The sequence below is a fragment of the Stomoxys calcitrans genome, chromosome 4 (genome assembly GCF_963082655.1).
Source record: "Stomoxys calcitrans chromosome 4, idStoCalc2.1, whole genome shotgun sequence".
NCBI classification, from domain to species: domain Eukaryota; kingdom Metazoa; phylum Arthropoda; class Insecta; order Diptera; family Muscidae; genus Stomoxys; species Stomoxys calcitrans.
The window spans coordinates 71,217,841-71,235,694 of record NC_081555.1 but is presented as its reverse complement, the minus strand read 5'-3'; the positions used below and the strand labels follow the sequence as shown (position 1 = coordinate 71,235,694).

General features: G+C 36.6%; 1 protein-coding gene across 1 annotated transcript in view; it reads left to right on the top strand.

Moving 5' to 3' along the window:
- The first annotated feature begins 2,850 nt into the window (after nucleotides 1–2,850).
- Nucleotides 2,851–17,854, top strand: part of LOC106085544 (uncharacterized) — a 47,590-nt gene continuing 32,586 nt past the window's right edge. Inside the window, exons 1-2 of the mRNA XM_013249847.2 lie at nucleotides 2,851–2,941; nucleotides 3,007–3,154. Of these exons, the coding sequence (XP_013105301.1) occupies nucleotides 3,125–3,154 (30 nt within the window). The 5' untranslated portion in view covers nucleotides 2,851–2,941; nucleotides 3,007–3,124. The remainder of the gene's footprint in view (nucleotides 2,942–3,006; nucleotides 3,155–17,854) is intronic.

Below are 17,854 nucleotides of genomic sequence, written 5' to 3'. Positions count from 1 at the left end.
TATTATCTAAGCCTAGTTTTTATTGTCATTTTCATCATATTGTCTCATGATAAAACCATCATCACCATGAACGTAAACTCGAAATAGAAAAACATTTTTACGGGACATTTGTACTAGAATTTATAAATTTATGGGCCGATTAGGCATTCTAAAATGTTTGTCAGTTCCATTCAATATAAGTGTTTAAAACGTATATACTACTAAATCGAAATTTCTATAACAAATTTGCCCTTTGAGGACGCAACCGCAGTAGTGTTGCAATCCATAATTGTCCCATTACTTTTTTTTTTGGATATATTAATGTGTGGTGTATCATTTTATTATAATAGTCATTAATTCATAATTTCGAAAAAATATCAACTTGATTTAACTCCTAAGAATTCTTTATCTTCGTTTCCTAGTTAAGATTTTTATGATTTTTTTATTTTACTTAAAAATACATATTAAATATGAACCAAAATTGCCTTTAAGCCTTTTTCTCATTTCCTCCATCAAGGGTAACAATCTTGACGCGATATGGAGGCTTATGTATAGCCATTCATCGTGACGCAGCAGAGGTAAATGCAAAGACTATGCCTTAGTTTTATATCTGCTGTTTCATTTGTGAAATGGTTGTACGACCAAAGGTTGCCCAAAACACCCCCTAAGCTGGAGTGTTAAGCGATCCGTGCTCATCAGATGATTTGCAGTCAGGGGTTTACATATCGACTGTATTTGAACGGAGCCGCACTGATAACCTGGGCGCCTCAGTGCGTAATAGGCTTAGATGCCAAGTCCTTGTCGCATTAGAGGGGCTATGTTGCGATGGACCTCCCTATCCCCCAAACTCGTGGGATCCAAAATGAATGATGAAAAAAACAACACAAATTTGAAAAGAAAAATTGTAGTCAATACCGAAGATCACTCAGATCAAGAACAACCCTGTTGTTCTAAACGTAAAGAAAATGGAGAAGATAACCTAACATCGCAAGACATTCGTACTATTGAGGTATATGTATCTGACGATGAAAATTCCGTAGAGTCTGAAATGTACCCTCAACTATCAGATGATCAAGATAACAGCGACATTTTCAATAGGATAGCAACTGGAGAAGTCTGCTTAATACCCCTGCAACAAATTGATGAAGAGTTTGCCTACTGGTCCATCGAGCAAATATGCAGAATTAGAAATTTGGTCTTGCAGATTATCGAGGAATTTGATGAAATTGATCAAAGAACTATTAACGCATTATCACATTTTAATTGGGCCAAGGAGGTTTTACTTAAACTCAAAGAGCTTGAGAACAATAAAGCAACAAAAAATGCCCACACTACGATGGCAACAAGCTTCGGTCGTGTCTCCAGACAGAATCCGCATAATGGGAAAGACAAATATGAATGTAATCATGATGAGGATGTTGCATTGGAAAACTTGGACGGAGGTAAAAATAATTGGTCTTCACGCAAAATACGCAATACAAGACGTTTGGCCATGAGAATTATTAAAAAGTTACAAAATGTTGCACCAAATAAAATGTCTGAGAAACAACAATCATCCCTGAGTTGGGCACAAGACATACTCGACAGACTGATGGCTCAAGAAATTGAAAATCAGAAACAAGCTAAGCAGCAATTGACTAAAGCTACTGCTGCAGTAGATCAACGTCCAAGTAAAGTTTCCGAATCCACGGGAATGCCTGATCAAGAGGTACACAAATGGTCACGCCGTAAAAGACGTAATACGAGTAGATTGGCTTTGAGAATTATGGAAAGATTTGATGGAAAGGACCCTGGCCATCTTACAGAACAGGAGATATCCACTTTAAACTGGGCAAAAGTAACGATGGTCGAAATAGCCAAACAGGGGATGGACATAATCGAAAGCGAGGACATAAATTCAGTTAATTCAAATCAAAATGAAGAGACGGACGAAAAGAACAAGGACAAAAATCAAATTTCCATCAAAATAACAGACAATAACAACGACAACTAACTTTTAACTACGACAATCCCATTGCAGCCGATTGTACGTTAAGTGTAAATCATCCAGCTCCATTACTACTGCAATGCCCAATAGCATTACAGAATCCACTCAATCTTCGAAAAACCGCAACACAAATGAAAGGAGGAATATAAAAAGGCTTGCTATGAGAATTAAAGGCAGATTCAAAGGAAAAGATCCTGCAAATCTTAACGATAGAAAAATGTCCACAGCGAAATGGGCAGAAGAAATAATAAAAGTACGAGACAATAAATAGATAAGGAATGCATGCAGGGCTCAAGTTCTACAGATGATGATATCACAGATGTAATGGGAAACGATAAAGTCTAAACGGCGTAAGATTAACATGAACATTGTTGTCCGCTTTAAAATATTGAATTCCAAAACGCCTTCTTCAGAATTCTCTAAATTTGAAAAGGGGGAGTGTTGGAAATCTATAAGCATCTCATATATGAGGCTGTCGTTTGTATTTTCAACATTCAAATGATAATTCCCAACACTCGACGCAATGATAAAACTTTTCTACAATGTACACAGAATTGTAATATCCTAACACCTACCAATCGAATGAATGTGGATCAGTTGAATTGCTTTTTATTTTTGATTGATAACTATGAAGTATTTCCAAACATCTTAAATTGTTACTACTTTCGTTTAGGACATTGAGAGCCACGTCGTACGTAACCGTACAACTTTAGTTGCTTTTACTTAGAGCCTGTAGTTCTTTTTTATACGACACTAAGTGAAATTTGTTACAATTTTTAAATAAAGAACTCTCATTGAAAGGTTTTGCAAACTATTTGCATTATCATCAAACAAATCTTTTTTATTGGGGAAGCAAGCATGATATCGTAACATCTTACCATTTCCTCCCATAGCAGAAAATTAGTCGTAAAAGTGTCACTTTTTGATCTAACAGTCACTTCGTTTATGGCAAAACCTTTAGGATTTTGGTCTGCGGTAAGCATGGCTTTTTAACAAGAAAATCCAAAAATTCTTTTAAGTCAAAAATGTTTTATTTACAGCAACAGGTGCTTTGTTAAACGAAAAGATGATTTCTTTGCGTAGAGTGATTGTGCCGATTGTGCATCCGTGCAATCTTGGGAAGTAACAATTTTTCAAAATTCACTTGAGGTGGACAAAATGTTTGATAATATTTTGCGCGATCCCAAAGTAAGTAAATATTAATGTATACATATGAAAACAAAACAAAAATATTCATAACTAAATTTTTGCTTTGCTTATGGCACAACGAATACAACAGAAAATAAAACAAAAACATAAATGTATTCCTTTAAAAATGGATGACCTTCCATTTTTATTGTGTATCAAAAATCGAAATAAACCCTGAAAGTGTTTGAACCACATGATCTTATGTTGCAAAATTAATTTGAGTTCTTTATTCCTTTGAATGGACACAATCCATTTCAAAATTAAAAAAAGTCATTGCTAAAAAATTTATATAGAGAAAAACTAGATGAAAGTTCTATTTTCCTTATTTGGAATAAATGGTATTATTTGGGCAAACTTTGTATGCGTCACGCATTGTTTGGTTTCCAACACATCTTATTTTCTGTGTGTAAAATATCCACAATTCCAGAAAAGGCATGATCCACTTCCAAAACTTCGAACAAATATCATGTATTCCACAACGTCTTTTACATCTTACACATTGTAGCTCCATGATGAATAGATTGGTATGCAGCAGCAACAGTGCCCAACAAGAGACATTACTTTATAATTATGAACAATTTACTCAAAAAGGAAATTTGTATAAATAAATTACAATTCATGTCATTGTGGTACATATTGTTGCAAACATTTCCTGTACGCCATTTCAGTTTGTCCAGACATTCTCACACCTTTGTTTGGATCGTGAATTGCACCTCAAAGATGCACCTTCACCCAAACTCCAATGGGCAAGTGACGTAAGTACAATGCTTACAATGCACGTTGTACTTTATGTTAAGTAGCGGATTGCATGCAAGTGTTAAATATTGTGAATTCACAATTAGACCAAACAAAGCTAATGGTACTATGATCATGTGCAGATACCACCATATCCTTACATAAACCGCTGTTGAGAGTTGGCCAAACTCATAAATCAGAATTTAATAAGGTATACTAAAATGGATCGCCCTACTTCGTTGTCTAGGGCAATTCGTATATGATGTTATAGTCTACACTCAAGTTGGAAGCAATTTTAAATGCCAGGGCATATTGCAGAGACTTATAAATACGCCCTACTTTCACAAAACCCCTTCCATCTGTTGAGTCATGACTTTGGAGGGCATTATGATGAAAATCCCTGCAAGGTATAAAAGTTTATAAAAAAAAGTCATTTTTGCTTGCAAATGCATTTTTTTCGTGTGGAGAAAATTGATGAAAAAATCAACTATCATTCAGTGCGGGGCAAAAGTGGTCAGTATAAAAGATTTTTGGTAGTTTGACAACAATGAATAATTTATCACAAATTCTAATTTTGATAAAATACTTTCGGGAGATTTCTGATGAAATTTTTATATTATAACTAGCCGAACCGGGCCTGCTCCGCTGCGCCCTTTTTAACTCTCTTATATCTTTTAAGGGTTGGGACACTTCGCACTTAATGTGTATATCGATTTAGAGCCACTGTAGCCTATGTCTACCTATCACGCTGAACACTTGCGGTCAAATCCTGCCGACAACATCGCCATCAAAAAATTCTCCCTAAAGAGGTGTCGCACTGCGGCACGCCATTCGGACTCGGCTATAAAAAATTCCCTTATTATCGAGTTTAAACTTAAATCGGAAAGCTTTCATTGATGTGTGAGAAGTGTGCCCCTTCTCGGTTCCAGGGTAAATTTTTATTCCACTCCCAAATACCTTTCTTTTGAGTCCTATATTATCGTATTGGTAAATATTTCCGTTTAGAGACACACTTGGCTTCTAATGTATATATACGCTTCGTGCTCTACTTTAAAATACATTTTATATGAGCCCCATAATGGCATAATCTATAAATAAATTCTGTTTGAGAGTGGGGTGAACCCCATGGAGGTGTTTTCGGGTGGGGCAGTTCCCCAAACACATGGCCCTTCAATTGGATATCAAATTTTTAGGGGAGGGATGGCATTCAGACATTTCGACTCAAATATGGATATCAAATTCGTGCTGCACTCCCAAATCCATTTATTGAGAGCCGCATATTGCACTTTGCCCTGAAAATAGATATCGAATTCGTTCTGTACTCCCAAAAACCATATTGTCATAATCGGAAATGAAGTACAGTTTAGGGGGTGCTTTAGGGCGTACCCCCAAACACTTAGCTCCAAAATACCTTTCATTGAAACCCATATTGTGCCTATCGGTCCACTTTTGGTTTTGGATGGCGTTGTTGGGGTAAGAGGTATCTGATATATAAATATTATATAGCCTATGTTTCCTTCCAGACAAACTTGAACAATCAGTGAAAATTTTAAGTAATCTGATCTGATTTTGTTTGCCAGATTCGTAATCTTCTCCCGAATATCTTTCATTTGAGGCCCATATTGACATGAATGTTAAATATGACTGTTTGGGGGAATTTTGGGGTTGGGGCGGCCCAATGGGTACTTAGACGCAAATTTTAATACCATAAACGTATTTTTTTTTCCAATACCTTTCATTTGATACCCATATCTTCCTGATCGAACCACTTTTAATTTTGGGTGGTGTATTTGGGTAATGCGGGAGGGTCCGCCCCTTCCGAAATCAACAAATTATATAGCCTATATCTCCTTCCTGACCAAATTCGCAATCTACTCCCGAATACCTTTTATTTGAGTCCCATATTGTCATGATAGTCCAAAAAAAAAAACTATTTTAGGGGGTTTTAGGGTTGGGGCGGCCCTCAGTTACTTGGAACCAATTTTTAATATGAAATTCGTGTTTTACTCCAGAATACCTTTCATTTGAGTCCCATATTGTCCCGATCGGTCTACTTTTATTATTGGGTAGTACTTTTAGGGTAAGTGGGTGGGTCCGTCCCCCTTCGGAAATCAAAAAATTATATAGCGTAGGTTTCCCTACACAATCTGTGAAAATTTCAAGGTAGTCGGTTCAGCCGTTTTTGAGTCTATACGGAACAAACAAACAAACACCTATTCAATTTTATATAAAGGGTGATTTTTTTGAGGTTAGGATTTTCATGCATTAGTATTTGACAGATCACGTGGGATTTCAGACATGGTGTCAAAGAGAAAGATGCTCAGTATGCTTTGACATTTCATCATGAATAGACTTACTAACGAGCAACGCTTGCAAATCATTGAATTTTATTACCAAAATCAGTGTTCGGTTCGAAATGTGTTCATTCACCGTTCAGCGATGAGGCTCATTTCTGGTTGAATGGCTACGTAAATAAGCAAAATTGCCGCATTTGGAGTGAAGAGCAACCAGAAGCCGTTCAAGAACTGCCCATGCATCCCGAAAAATGCACTGTTTGGTGTGGTTTGTACGCTGGTGGAATCATTGGACCGTATTTTTTCAAAGATGCTGTTGGACGCAACGTTACGGTGAATGAACACATTTCGAACCGAACACTGATTTTGGTAATAAAATTCAATGATTTGCAAGCGTTGCTCGTTAGTAAGTCTATTCATGATGAAATGTCAAAGCATACTGAGCATCTTTCTCTTTGACACCATGTCTGAAATCCCACGTGATCTGTCAAATACTAATGCATGAAAATCCTAACCTCAAAAAAATCACCCTTTATAAGATAATCTAAATTTCAACAAAATTTTAGCCCTCCATATATCACTGCCCTGCTTAAACGGCTATGGCACAGACAGATGTAAGAAAGTTTCATGAATGAGATATTTGAGCAAAGGAAGTTTTATCACTGTGATGCGCCCATAGAGGGCGCAATTTTCATTCGATTGGGCTAACATTTTGTACAAAGATTCCTTTCATGACTTCCAACAGACTTGTTTTCATTCGGTCTGTGTATTATTATTGCTACTACCTAAATCGGACTCCTGATTTTTACTTCTCATTTTCGTTTAAAATGTAGGTGATGGGAAATTGACGATAGTATCGATACTATCGATATTTATTATTAGAAATATCGAATGTTGTGATTATCGATAGTTTGCCAGCTTTAGTGTATGTACTAACTTATGTTGAAAAAAATGTTTACGGATTGCTCTGACTCTATAGAATAATATTGTCTTTAATATTTTTATTATAATTTTTCGTAAATTAAGACAAAAAAAATTATTTTCGGAAAAAAATTAAAATGAAAAAATAAATGGAATATTTCATAGTATTAATTTTACTACATTTCGAAGTCTACTAGAACATAGAAAAAATTAAAAAGAGTTATTTATATATTATTAATATTCTTTTTGATTTTTAGTATAGTGTCTGTCCCATCTTTTTTTCCCAAACTCGATTTCTTGGCAACTATGCCACATAAGAACACCAAGTGTACCTTTAATTTATCAGTGAACTGAAAGCTTCTTACACATAAAGTTTCAAATCGATTGCACCACAGAAAGGGATAGTGGTCTAAAATAGATTAAATAAAACATAAGCAACATTTTTTTTGTCAGTTCAGTTCAGTTATATTAATATTTTAGCAGAGTTTTGTACTTAGGTTAGGTTAACTTAGGAGAGTGCGGATATTAATCCGCCCCACGCCACTATGGACATACAACTAAGCCAATAATCGGCTGTTGTGCGCTCTAAAAACTAACCTCGAAAAAGATAATTTTAAATTAAGAATTCCGTGCTACTGACAAAATCCTTAATTGTTTTCCATACCACTCCCCTTAGTTGGTTCATGTCTAGTATCGTGTCCCCACCTAAGTACCGGTGTCTTTTAGCCGCGAAAGCCGGGCAATGCTATTACTTGCCGCACCGATTTTGATTACGTGAGCTCCAAGTCCTATGTGTCCTGTTATGATACCAAAAACTATACTGACCTCCTTCTTACTTCCTTTCAGTGATAGCCTCGTACTCTCCCGATCCGGATCACCCCATAGGTTTTTTGCCGTCCTACCGACTGTTTCGCTGTTCCACAGTGTTACATGCCTCAAGTGTCGTCTCTGATATCCAATTGGAAACCTCTTACATTCCTCTCAGGTTTCCTATCGTCGCCTCGATTATACCGCGATGGTATGAGCTGCCCCCATCCTCCGTCTATGCCAAGACAACATGTTCTCGAACCTGTTGTATAGTCTTAAACTGCACTTTTTCTTCATCTCAGTCCATCAAACTATTGAGGCGTAAAATAAGTATCGAAATCGTGTTATTGAGTAAACGTGATGCGTCAAATTGGCCCACCTTCGTCTTCCTCGTGAACAGTTTTGTTTGTAAAACTGCAGATTTTATTAGTTGAAATAGCAGTCGAGAGTTTTTGCTAAAACAGGAATGTTTATATTATAGCAGTAGCAGCAGGCTGACTGCTGAAAATTCTGTTCTGCTAAAAGCCTGTTGTTTGCTGAAAATGACTGCTGCTTAGTTATGAAGAGGATGTTAGAAGAAAAAATTAAAAACAAATCTAAATGTGTATCTCACTGAATGCGTACCAAATTGATTATTCAAAACGGCAAAACAAACAGCAGTATTTGTCTGCTGAAAATGGGAAAGCAGACATTACCGCTGTTTCAGTAAACATAGGCCTGCTGTATCAGCAAACATTTCAGTCAGCTAAATCAGCAAACAAAATCTGCTGTTTTAAGTACAAAAAACTGCAGAAAAAAAAATTTATGCTGTTTTTTATGTTTGCCTGTACACACGTTTGACTGTCATTGTTTTCCCTACAACGCCTGCCTTATTGCCAAGTTATGTCGTCCAATGTAGCATCTTAAGCAAATGCATACAAAAAAGTGGACAAAAATTAAATCTATTGAAGCACACTAAAAAAAATGAACCCCCAAATGAATAAAAATGTAACTAAATGGTAAAAAATTTGACCATGATTTGTCGTTTTAGATTTTTTTTGTCCTGTTTGGTAAGCACAATTCGCTATTAGGTATATGCGAGCAAACTAGTTGAAATCTAGTTGAAATTTTCAAGAAGTAGGAATATCTGAACTCAAATTCAGCATGTTTTGAACAAAGTTGTAAGGAAAATTTCTATGCGTTTAATACCAAATTCTTACAAATTTTTTGTATGATAAAACTAAATTTACTACATTATGGTTAGACGGCGCCCTCGCTGCGCCTTCTCTCACTCTCTTATTTTATCTGAGTCCTATACTGGCACCTATTTAAGGGAACTGGTACGGCCTTTCGGATATTTCACCCCAATGTGGATATCATATTGGGGCTCTACTCCCAAATACCTTTCATTTGAGCATTATATTGCTATGGTCGGTAAATAAATCCAGTATGGGGGTATGTTTGGGAGTGAGGGGGACCGTCATATATCAGATTCATTCTCTAGTCTCAAATACCTTTAGTTTGAGCCCAATATTGTCATTATTGGTTTATATTTTTATTTAGCGGGTTTCGGAGCTGGCGCGGCCTCCCTGGGTATCCCACATATGACCTACATATTGCTATAGTCGGTATGTATGCGTGGTTTAGGGGGAGTTTAGGTGAGGGGTCCCTGAAACACCAGGCCATAAAACAGATATCAGATTTGAGCCCTTTATTGTCATAATTCACAATTATGTCCACATTAAGGTGTATCTAGGGTGGAGAGGAAGTTTGCCGTAAAAAATATCAGCTTCGTGCTCTACTCTGAAATTTCTTTTATTTGAGCCCCAATAGCCATTGGTTAGGGGGAGTCTATGAGGTGAGACGACCCTCAAAATTGGATATCAAATTCCTTTTCTACTATCAAATACCTATTATTTATAACTAGTGGCCGTTTTGAAGGGAGTTTAGGGGCCGGGCCCTGAAATAATATCAGCATCGTTCTAGAACACGATTTTTTGGCCCTATATTGTCAAGCATTTTGGAGGTGGCTATCAATATATTCAGGGCAACGGATCTCTTTCAGATCCACACTAATTCATTTTTTTTGTTTTGGTTATCCACATTCCAAATCATATTTCACATATTATTTTTAATACCTTTTTTTTTGGTTATACATGGATATACATGTCCTGCAGAACGGCAGGACGGCTGGACGTGACCCAGGACTTTGAATCCTTATATCAACATTAGATTCGAACTCTTCTGACATAGACCTTTCTTTTAATTCACATATTATCCGGCTCGAACAACACGACCTATTGAAGGGTTTTAGTGGGTGGGCCGGTCCCAGACTCTATCACAGATATGTATACCTCCCAAAGTCCTTTTCTTTGATACCCATTTTGTGACGTTGCACATTCATGCCCCTTTAAGGGGTTTTGGGGTTGGGTGAGGCCCCGTAGACACATTGGACAAAATTCTTAAAACAGATGTATATTCAACTGCCAAACACCTTTCATTTGATATCCATATTGTCCCAATTGGTAAATAAGCCCTGCTGAGAGGTTTTGGGGGGTGGGGAGGCGCCTCAAATACCAAGGAATAAATTTGTATATCAGATTCTTACTCTACTTTTAAATAATTTTCATTTGGTATCCATATTGTGCCCTGCGGGGGGTTTGGGTCTGGGGAGGCCCCTCAGACACCAAGGAATAAATTTTTATGTCTGATTTATACTCTACCTTTAAATGTATTTCATTTGATACCCATATTGCCCAAAGCTATGAAAGAGTCCTGTTTGGGGGTGGGGGACCCCCCGAACACTTTAGGCGGAATTTGTGTACCAAGTTCGTACTTTATTCTTAAAAACCCTTCATTTGATACCCATATTGTTCCAATCGGTAAACATGTCTGTCCGGTTGGGTTTTGAGATGGGTTATGTGACCCAAAAATTTTATACCAATTTTGCTTTTTTGGGGTCTATAAGGTGGCATACAAAATTTCGCTTAAATCGGTTCAAGCATCTCCGAGATCTGGCGTTTTTGAAAATTGGGGTATGAGGGTTGGAATAAGTGATGTATTTCTTAAAAATTATTGTCTTTTTTCTATTTTGTAAAGATTACTTTCATGGTATTCGGTATTGAAAGGAGAATAAACAAGTAAAAACGTGCTAAGTTCGGCCGGGCCGAATCTTATATACCCTCCACAATGGATCGCATTTGTCGAGTTCTTTTCCCGGCATCTCTTCTTAGGCAAAAAAGGATATAAGAAAAGATTTGCTCTGCTATTAGAGCGATATCAAGATATAGTCCGGTTTGGACCACAATTAAATCATTTGTTGGAGACCTGTGTAAAATGTCAGCCAATTCGAATAAGAATTGGGGCTCAAGAAGTAAAATAGAGAGATCGATTTATATGGGAGCTGTATCGGGCTATAGACCGATTCAGACCATAATAAACACGTAGGTTGATGGTCATGAGAAGATCCGTCGTACAAAATTTCGGGCAAATCGGATAATAATTACGGCCTCTAGAGGCTCAAGAAGTCAAGATCCCAGATCGGTTTATATGGCTGTTATATCAGGTTATGATCCGATTTGAACCTTATTTGACACAGTTGTTGAATGTAAGAATAAAATACGTCATGCAAAATTTCAGCTAAATCGGATAGGAATTGCGACCTCTAGAAGCTCAAGAAGTCAAGTCCCCAGATCGGTTTATATGGCAGCTATATCAGGTTATGAACCGATTTGAACCATACTTGGCACATTTGTTGGATATCATAACAAAATACTTCGTGCAAAAATTTCCCTCTAGAGGCTCAAGAAGTCAAGACCCAAGACCGGTTTATATGGCAGCTATATCAAAACATGGACCGATTTGAACCATACTTAGCGCAGTTGTTGGATATCATATCAAAACATCACGTGCAAAATTTCAGTCAAATCGGACCAGAATTGCGTCCTCTAGAGAACTATGAAGTCAAGACCCAAGATCGGTTTATATAGCAGCTATATCAAAACATGAACCGATATAGCCCATTTACAATCCTAACCGACCTACACTAATAAGAAGTATTTGTGCAAAATTTGAAGCGGCTAGCTTTACTCCTTCGAAAGTTAGCGTGCTTTCGACAGACGGACGGACGGACATGGCTTGATCGACATAAAATGTCAGGACGATCAAGAATATATATACTTTATGGGGTCTCAGACGAATATTTCGAGTAGTTACAAACAGAATCGCAAAATTAGTATACCTCCATCCTATGGTGGAGGGTATAAAAATAATAAAACTTAGCTTAGGTTGCTTGTGATTTTTATTGCCTACCTAGCATTTCCTTTGTCATTGTCCGGCTACCGCGTCTAACAGATACCGGCATTAAGGTGGAGACACAATATTAGACATGAACCAACTTAGGGGGGTGGTATTGAAAACAATTAAGGATTTTGTAAGTAGCACGGAATTCCTAATTTAAAAATTTTTTTTAGAGGTTACTTTATAGTTTTTAGAGCGCACAACAAGCCGATTACTGGCTTAGGTGTATGTCCATAGTAACATGGGGCGGATGAATATCTGCACCCTCTTCAACCTTACCTATATATATTATATACCTCTTTATACCCTGCACCACTACTGTGGTACAGGCTGTTATAACTAAGTGAATTTGTTTGTAACACTCAGAAGGAAGAGAAGAAGACCCATTGATAAGTATACTGATTGGCTCAGAATAACTTTCTGATTCAATTTAGCTGTGTCGGTCTATCTTTCTGTCTGTCCGTCTGTCCATTTAAATGTGTGTACAAGGTACTGGTCGTAATTTCCATTCGATCGTCTTCATATTTGGCACAAGCATTTTCTTGGGCCTAGAGACAAAGCCTATTGAAATTTGGAAAAAATCGGTTCAGATTTGAATATATCTCCCTTATATATGTTCATCCGATTTCGACTAAAACATCATTTGTAAACCAATTTGTAAACTCTTTTAAGTCTCGACATTATTGAAGAATTTCATAGAAATCGGTTCCGATTTAAATATAGCTCCCATATATATATGTTCGTCCGATTTAGACTTGTAAAGCAATTATTTGGTCATTCGTTAACCGATTCACACGAAAATCGGAACAAAGGATTCCCTTATGACTCCCGGTGTTGCTATTGAATTTAAAAGAAATCGGTTCAGATTTAGATATAGCTCCCATATATACTTTCTTCCGATTTTGAATAATACTCAATAATATAGTAATTTGTTAAGAGATCTTCACAAAATTTGGCACAAAGATTTCTCTTATAACTCTTCTCATGACTGATGAATTTCATAGAAATTTGTTCAGTTCTAGATATAGCTGCCATAAGTATGCATCTCCCGATTTTCACTTTTAAGGCCTTTGCTAACCCATTTGTCACTCGATCTTCTCAAAAACTCAAATTTAAGCATTCGACTACTTAGCCTGCATATCCAATGTGGTGTAGGCTATCAAAAGGTCAGCTTCGCTCGACTTGTCCTTACTTGTTTTCTTCTACACTAACTAAAAAGTTATGTATAAAATATTTTTACTTGCTTCTACAACGTGATGAACTTCAAATAAGTCCGCATAATCAATGCTAATAAGCTTCAGCATCAAAATACAACGGCTGCGTTGGCTAGGTCATGTTGTCAGAATGGATAAAGAAGCTCCAGCAAAGAAGTCTTTTGAAGGCAAACACGGTGGTACACGCAAACCGGGAAGACCAAAAGCCCGATGGAAAGATCAAGTTGTGGGAGACACCTCGAAACTTGGTGTCAGAGATTTTAGAATGAGCGCAGAAGATCGAGGCGCTTGGAACGCTATTCTACGTTCGACTAGTGGAACAAATATTCTGTCATAGCCAATTAAAGTAAAGTAAGGTAAGTATATGAACTAAAGGGTGATTTTTTTGAGGTTAGGATTTTCATGCATTAGTATTTGACAGATCACGTGGGATTTCAGACATGGTGTCAAAGAGAAAGATGCTCAGTATGCTTTGACATTTCATCATGAATAGACTTACTAACGAGCAACGCTTGCAAATCATTGAATTTTATTACCAAAATCAGTGTTCGGTTCGAAATGTGTTCATTCACCGTAACGTTGCGTCCAACAGCATCTTTGAAAAAATACGGTCCAATGATTCCACCAGCGTACAAACCACACCAAACAGTGCATTTTTCGGGATGCATGGGCAGTTCTTGAACGGCTTCTGGTTGCTCTTCACTCCAAATGCGGCAATTTTGCTTATTTACGTAGCCATTCAACCTGAAATGAGCCTCATCGCTGAACGGTGAATGAACACATTTCGAACCGAACACTGATTTTGGTAATAAAATTCAATGATTTGCAAGCGTTGCTCGTTAGTAAGTCTATTCATGATGAAATGTCAAAGCATACTGAGCATCTTTCTCTTTGACACCATGTCTGAAATCCCACGTGATCTGTCAAATACTAATGCATGAAAATCCTAACCTCAAAAAAATCACCCTTTAATTGCAATTTCTTTGGAAAACTGTAGCTCAGCTAATTTTCATAACAAAAGAGAAATTTTCAAATTTGTGTACCAATTTTGGGTAAATTTTTTACTACATAATATGATACCAATTTTTTTCAGTGCATCATGGTGTGCAGTCTTATTGCCTTCTTGGTTTTCCTTGTTTCTTTCTATAAAGTCGTTATATAAGCAACATTAAAGCTTATTTTCCCCCTAGCGTCAAGATGGAAAAAAATAAAAAAAAACGAATCGGTAGTGAAAAGATTTTCGTTTCGCAACATGTCTCTGTGCTCAGTCCATTTGGATGATAATAATGACGATGTTGATGATATAGCACTCGTAACACAATAACGTACTCGCGTTCGTCTGTCTGTCTATTGATGTATCTGGCTACCAACAGGGAATCCTCTGGTGTGGCAGTGACTAACTAATGTTATGCCAAAATCAAAACCGGTTTATTCATGTGATAGAAATGAACGGAGTCCCAAACAAACAATGGGTAATAGCTTGCCACACCATCGCCACCAACACACTTGGCCACTTGATATTGACTGTTAGTAAGGTGAGTGGTGAACATCAGGTGAAGCATTTTGACCCGAGCATTTGCAACTTCTTTAAAGCTAAAAATGATCTCTGCGATCATTCAAATGGTAGGTCTAGACTGGATGAGCAGTTTTCGACATTTATTGTGCAAAAAGTCAAAAAATTGTCATCGATTTGTCTACAATATAAAATTTTTGCATAATAATGTTAATAATATCTCTAACGTGTTTAGTTTCACTTGCTTAATTAAAGCTTAATATTTGAAATTTTTATTTGCCAAGTGACAAGATTCGACATAAACCTCTTCAGACGCAGTGGCATCTTCGCTTTTGGTTATATATTTGTTTCCTCACTTTAGTTTATTGTATAAGGCTATAACAATATTTAAAATACTTACACAAGTGTTGAAATTAAACAAGTTTTGAAAAATATTCAAAAATGATGCAAACACTTTAATTGAAAATTTAGATAGGGGAGCCAATGCCTAGGTGTCACCACACGAGGATTTTAACAAAGTTATTGCGAAACAATAAAGCTAAAGCTTAAAGATGAATACTATCGTATTTTGCTGCAATAGATGAACAAAAGACTTAAAACACAAGCACTTTTTGTAAGAACAAATTGAGAAAGGCAGTTGGGTATCAAATGGACCGAAAAATTGAAAATATCTGAGCATTTGTAGACTTTTAAAAAAACCGTGGATCGCCCATTTTAAACTTTTTACATTTTACGAGGGTTGCCTTTTTTATTTCGGGGTTGGGCAGCCCTTGTATTGCAATCTGCCAACTGACTGCTCTATCGTAAAGCTTGACATTTTTGAGGTTATACATACTCAGAACGTTTCGACATACGAGCGCTATTTGTGTTATTTACAGTAACTTAAATGATCATCTCGCCCAAAAATGGAATTAAATCGTGAAGATTGGCGTTCGATTATTTTTTACAACTTTCGACATGGATTAACTCAACAACATTGCATCGATGAACTTAATTAAATTTTTGGCCATGAAGCTCCATCAAGGACCAGTGTTTATCGATGGTATGGTGAATTCAACCGAGATAGTAGTTCACTCCAAAACGAATTTCGTGGAGGTCGTCCAAAATCAGTTTTTGTTCCAAACACCATTGATACTGTGCGCCAAGTGATATTGAAAGATCGTCATGTGACCTATCGTGAGATTGCGACAACCTTAGGCATTAGTGGGACCAGCATACATTCAATATTGCATGAACATTTGACCGTCAAAAATTTGTTCGCGTTGGATCCCACACAATTTGTCAATCGCTCAAAAAAAGGCTCGTGTCGATTGATCGAAAGAAATGCTCCAAAAATACGAAACAACTGCATTTTTGAGCACTCAAAACAACGATATTAATGAGTCATCTGCCGTATAGTCCTGACTTGGCATCGGATGACTTTTCCCGTACGTAAAAAATAAAATGAGAGGTCAACGTTTTTCGACACCTAAAGAAGCGGTTGATGCGTTCAGAATTTTGGAGATACCTCAATCAGTGTGGCAAAAGTGCTTCGACAATTGGTTCAAACGCATGCAAAAGTGTAAAATATTTTAAAAAACAATAAAGCGATTTTCGATGAAAAATATTTGTTTTTATGTTCTCTAATTCCCAAATATAAAAGGCAACCCTTGTAACTTACATTGAAAAACAAGGGATCATATTTTGTAGTATTTTGTACACAAAGTTGGTATAAAAATTTTATTTACATTTTCTCTTCTGGTATGAAAGTTTATTGTTGTTGGTATATCTATTGCAAGTCTGCACAATAAGACAAAAATCTTATGAAGGGTGATTTTTTAGCTATTATCTTTTTGGCAACACTGGTTTAAACAGCTCACGCAGGTTTTGTTTCACTGTCAAACATCTTCAGTTTGGTCTATAATTTAACCATGAATCGTCTTACAAACAAACAACGCTGGCAAATTATTGAATTTTATTCGCGCTTCTATTTTATGGACGAAGCTCATTTCGGGCTCAATGCGTACGTAAATAATTGCCGAATTAAGACTGAAGATCTGCCAGAAGCATTGCAAGAGCTGCCAATGCATCCAGAAAAAATCACAGTTTGGTGTGGTTTATGGGCTGGTGGCATCATTGGATCGTACTTCTTCAAAGATGAGGCGAATCGTAACGTAAGTGTGAATGGTGAGCGCTATTGTAAGATGATATCCAATTTTTTTTTGCCCAAGATGCAAGAGCTTGACTTGCATGACTTGTGGTTTCAACAAGACGATGCCACATGCCACACAGCACGCGTAACAATGGATTTTTTGAGAGGTGAATTGGGTAAACATTTTATTTCACGTTCGGGACCGGTCAATTGCAATTTTCTCTTGAAAATTTATTTTAGGAACATGGCAGTATGAAGTCTACCACATGATAAGAGCAGGTTTAATATACAATTTTTTAGTTTGAGGGGAATGAGATATGTGATATACATGATCCTTTACATATTTAAATGCACTTTTAAGACATTTTCATTAAAATCTTGTAGTAGATATACATACTCCTTTAAAAAAATCAGCATGTTTTGTTAGACTGAAAAAAAGAGTATCGTAGTATGTCCCAAAGTTGGTATAAATTCACGCTTTATGAGAATCTTTTATTTTCGTAAGAAAATTATCTAAACTATGGGAACATATCCCATTGTCAAGGAAATTTCAATAAATTAATACGCTTAAAGTGGGTATGTACATTTCCTAAAAATTTTTCCTTACAAAAAAATTTAAGTCATTTTCAAAAATATTCCCCGAAGGTAAAATTACATCCTAAATTGTTATCTGTGACATACAAAAAAAATTTTGTATGGAAAAAAAATTTTGTAGCAAATTTTTACTGAAGCTTATTACCGTTAATTTTCGGGACATGTCAGTATGAAGTTCACGACGTTGTAAGAGCAAGTTTAATGCATGATCCT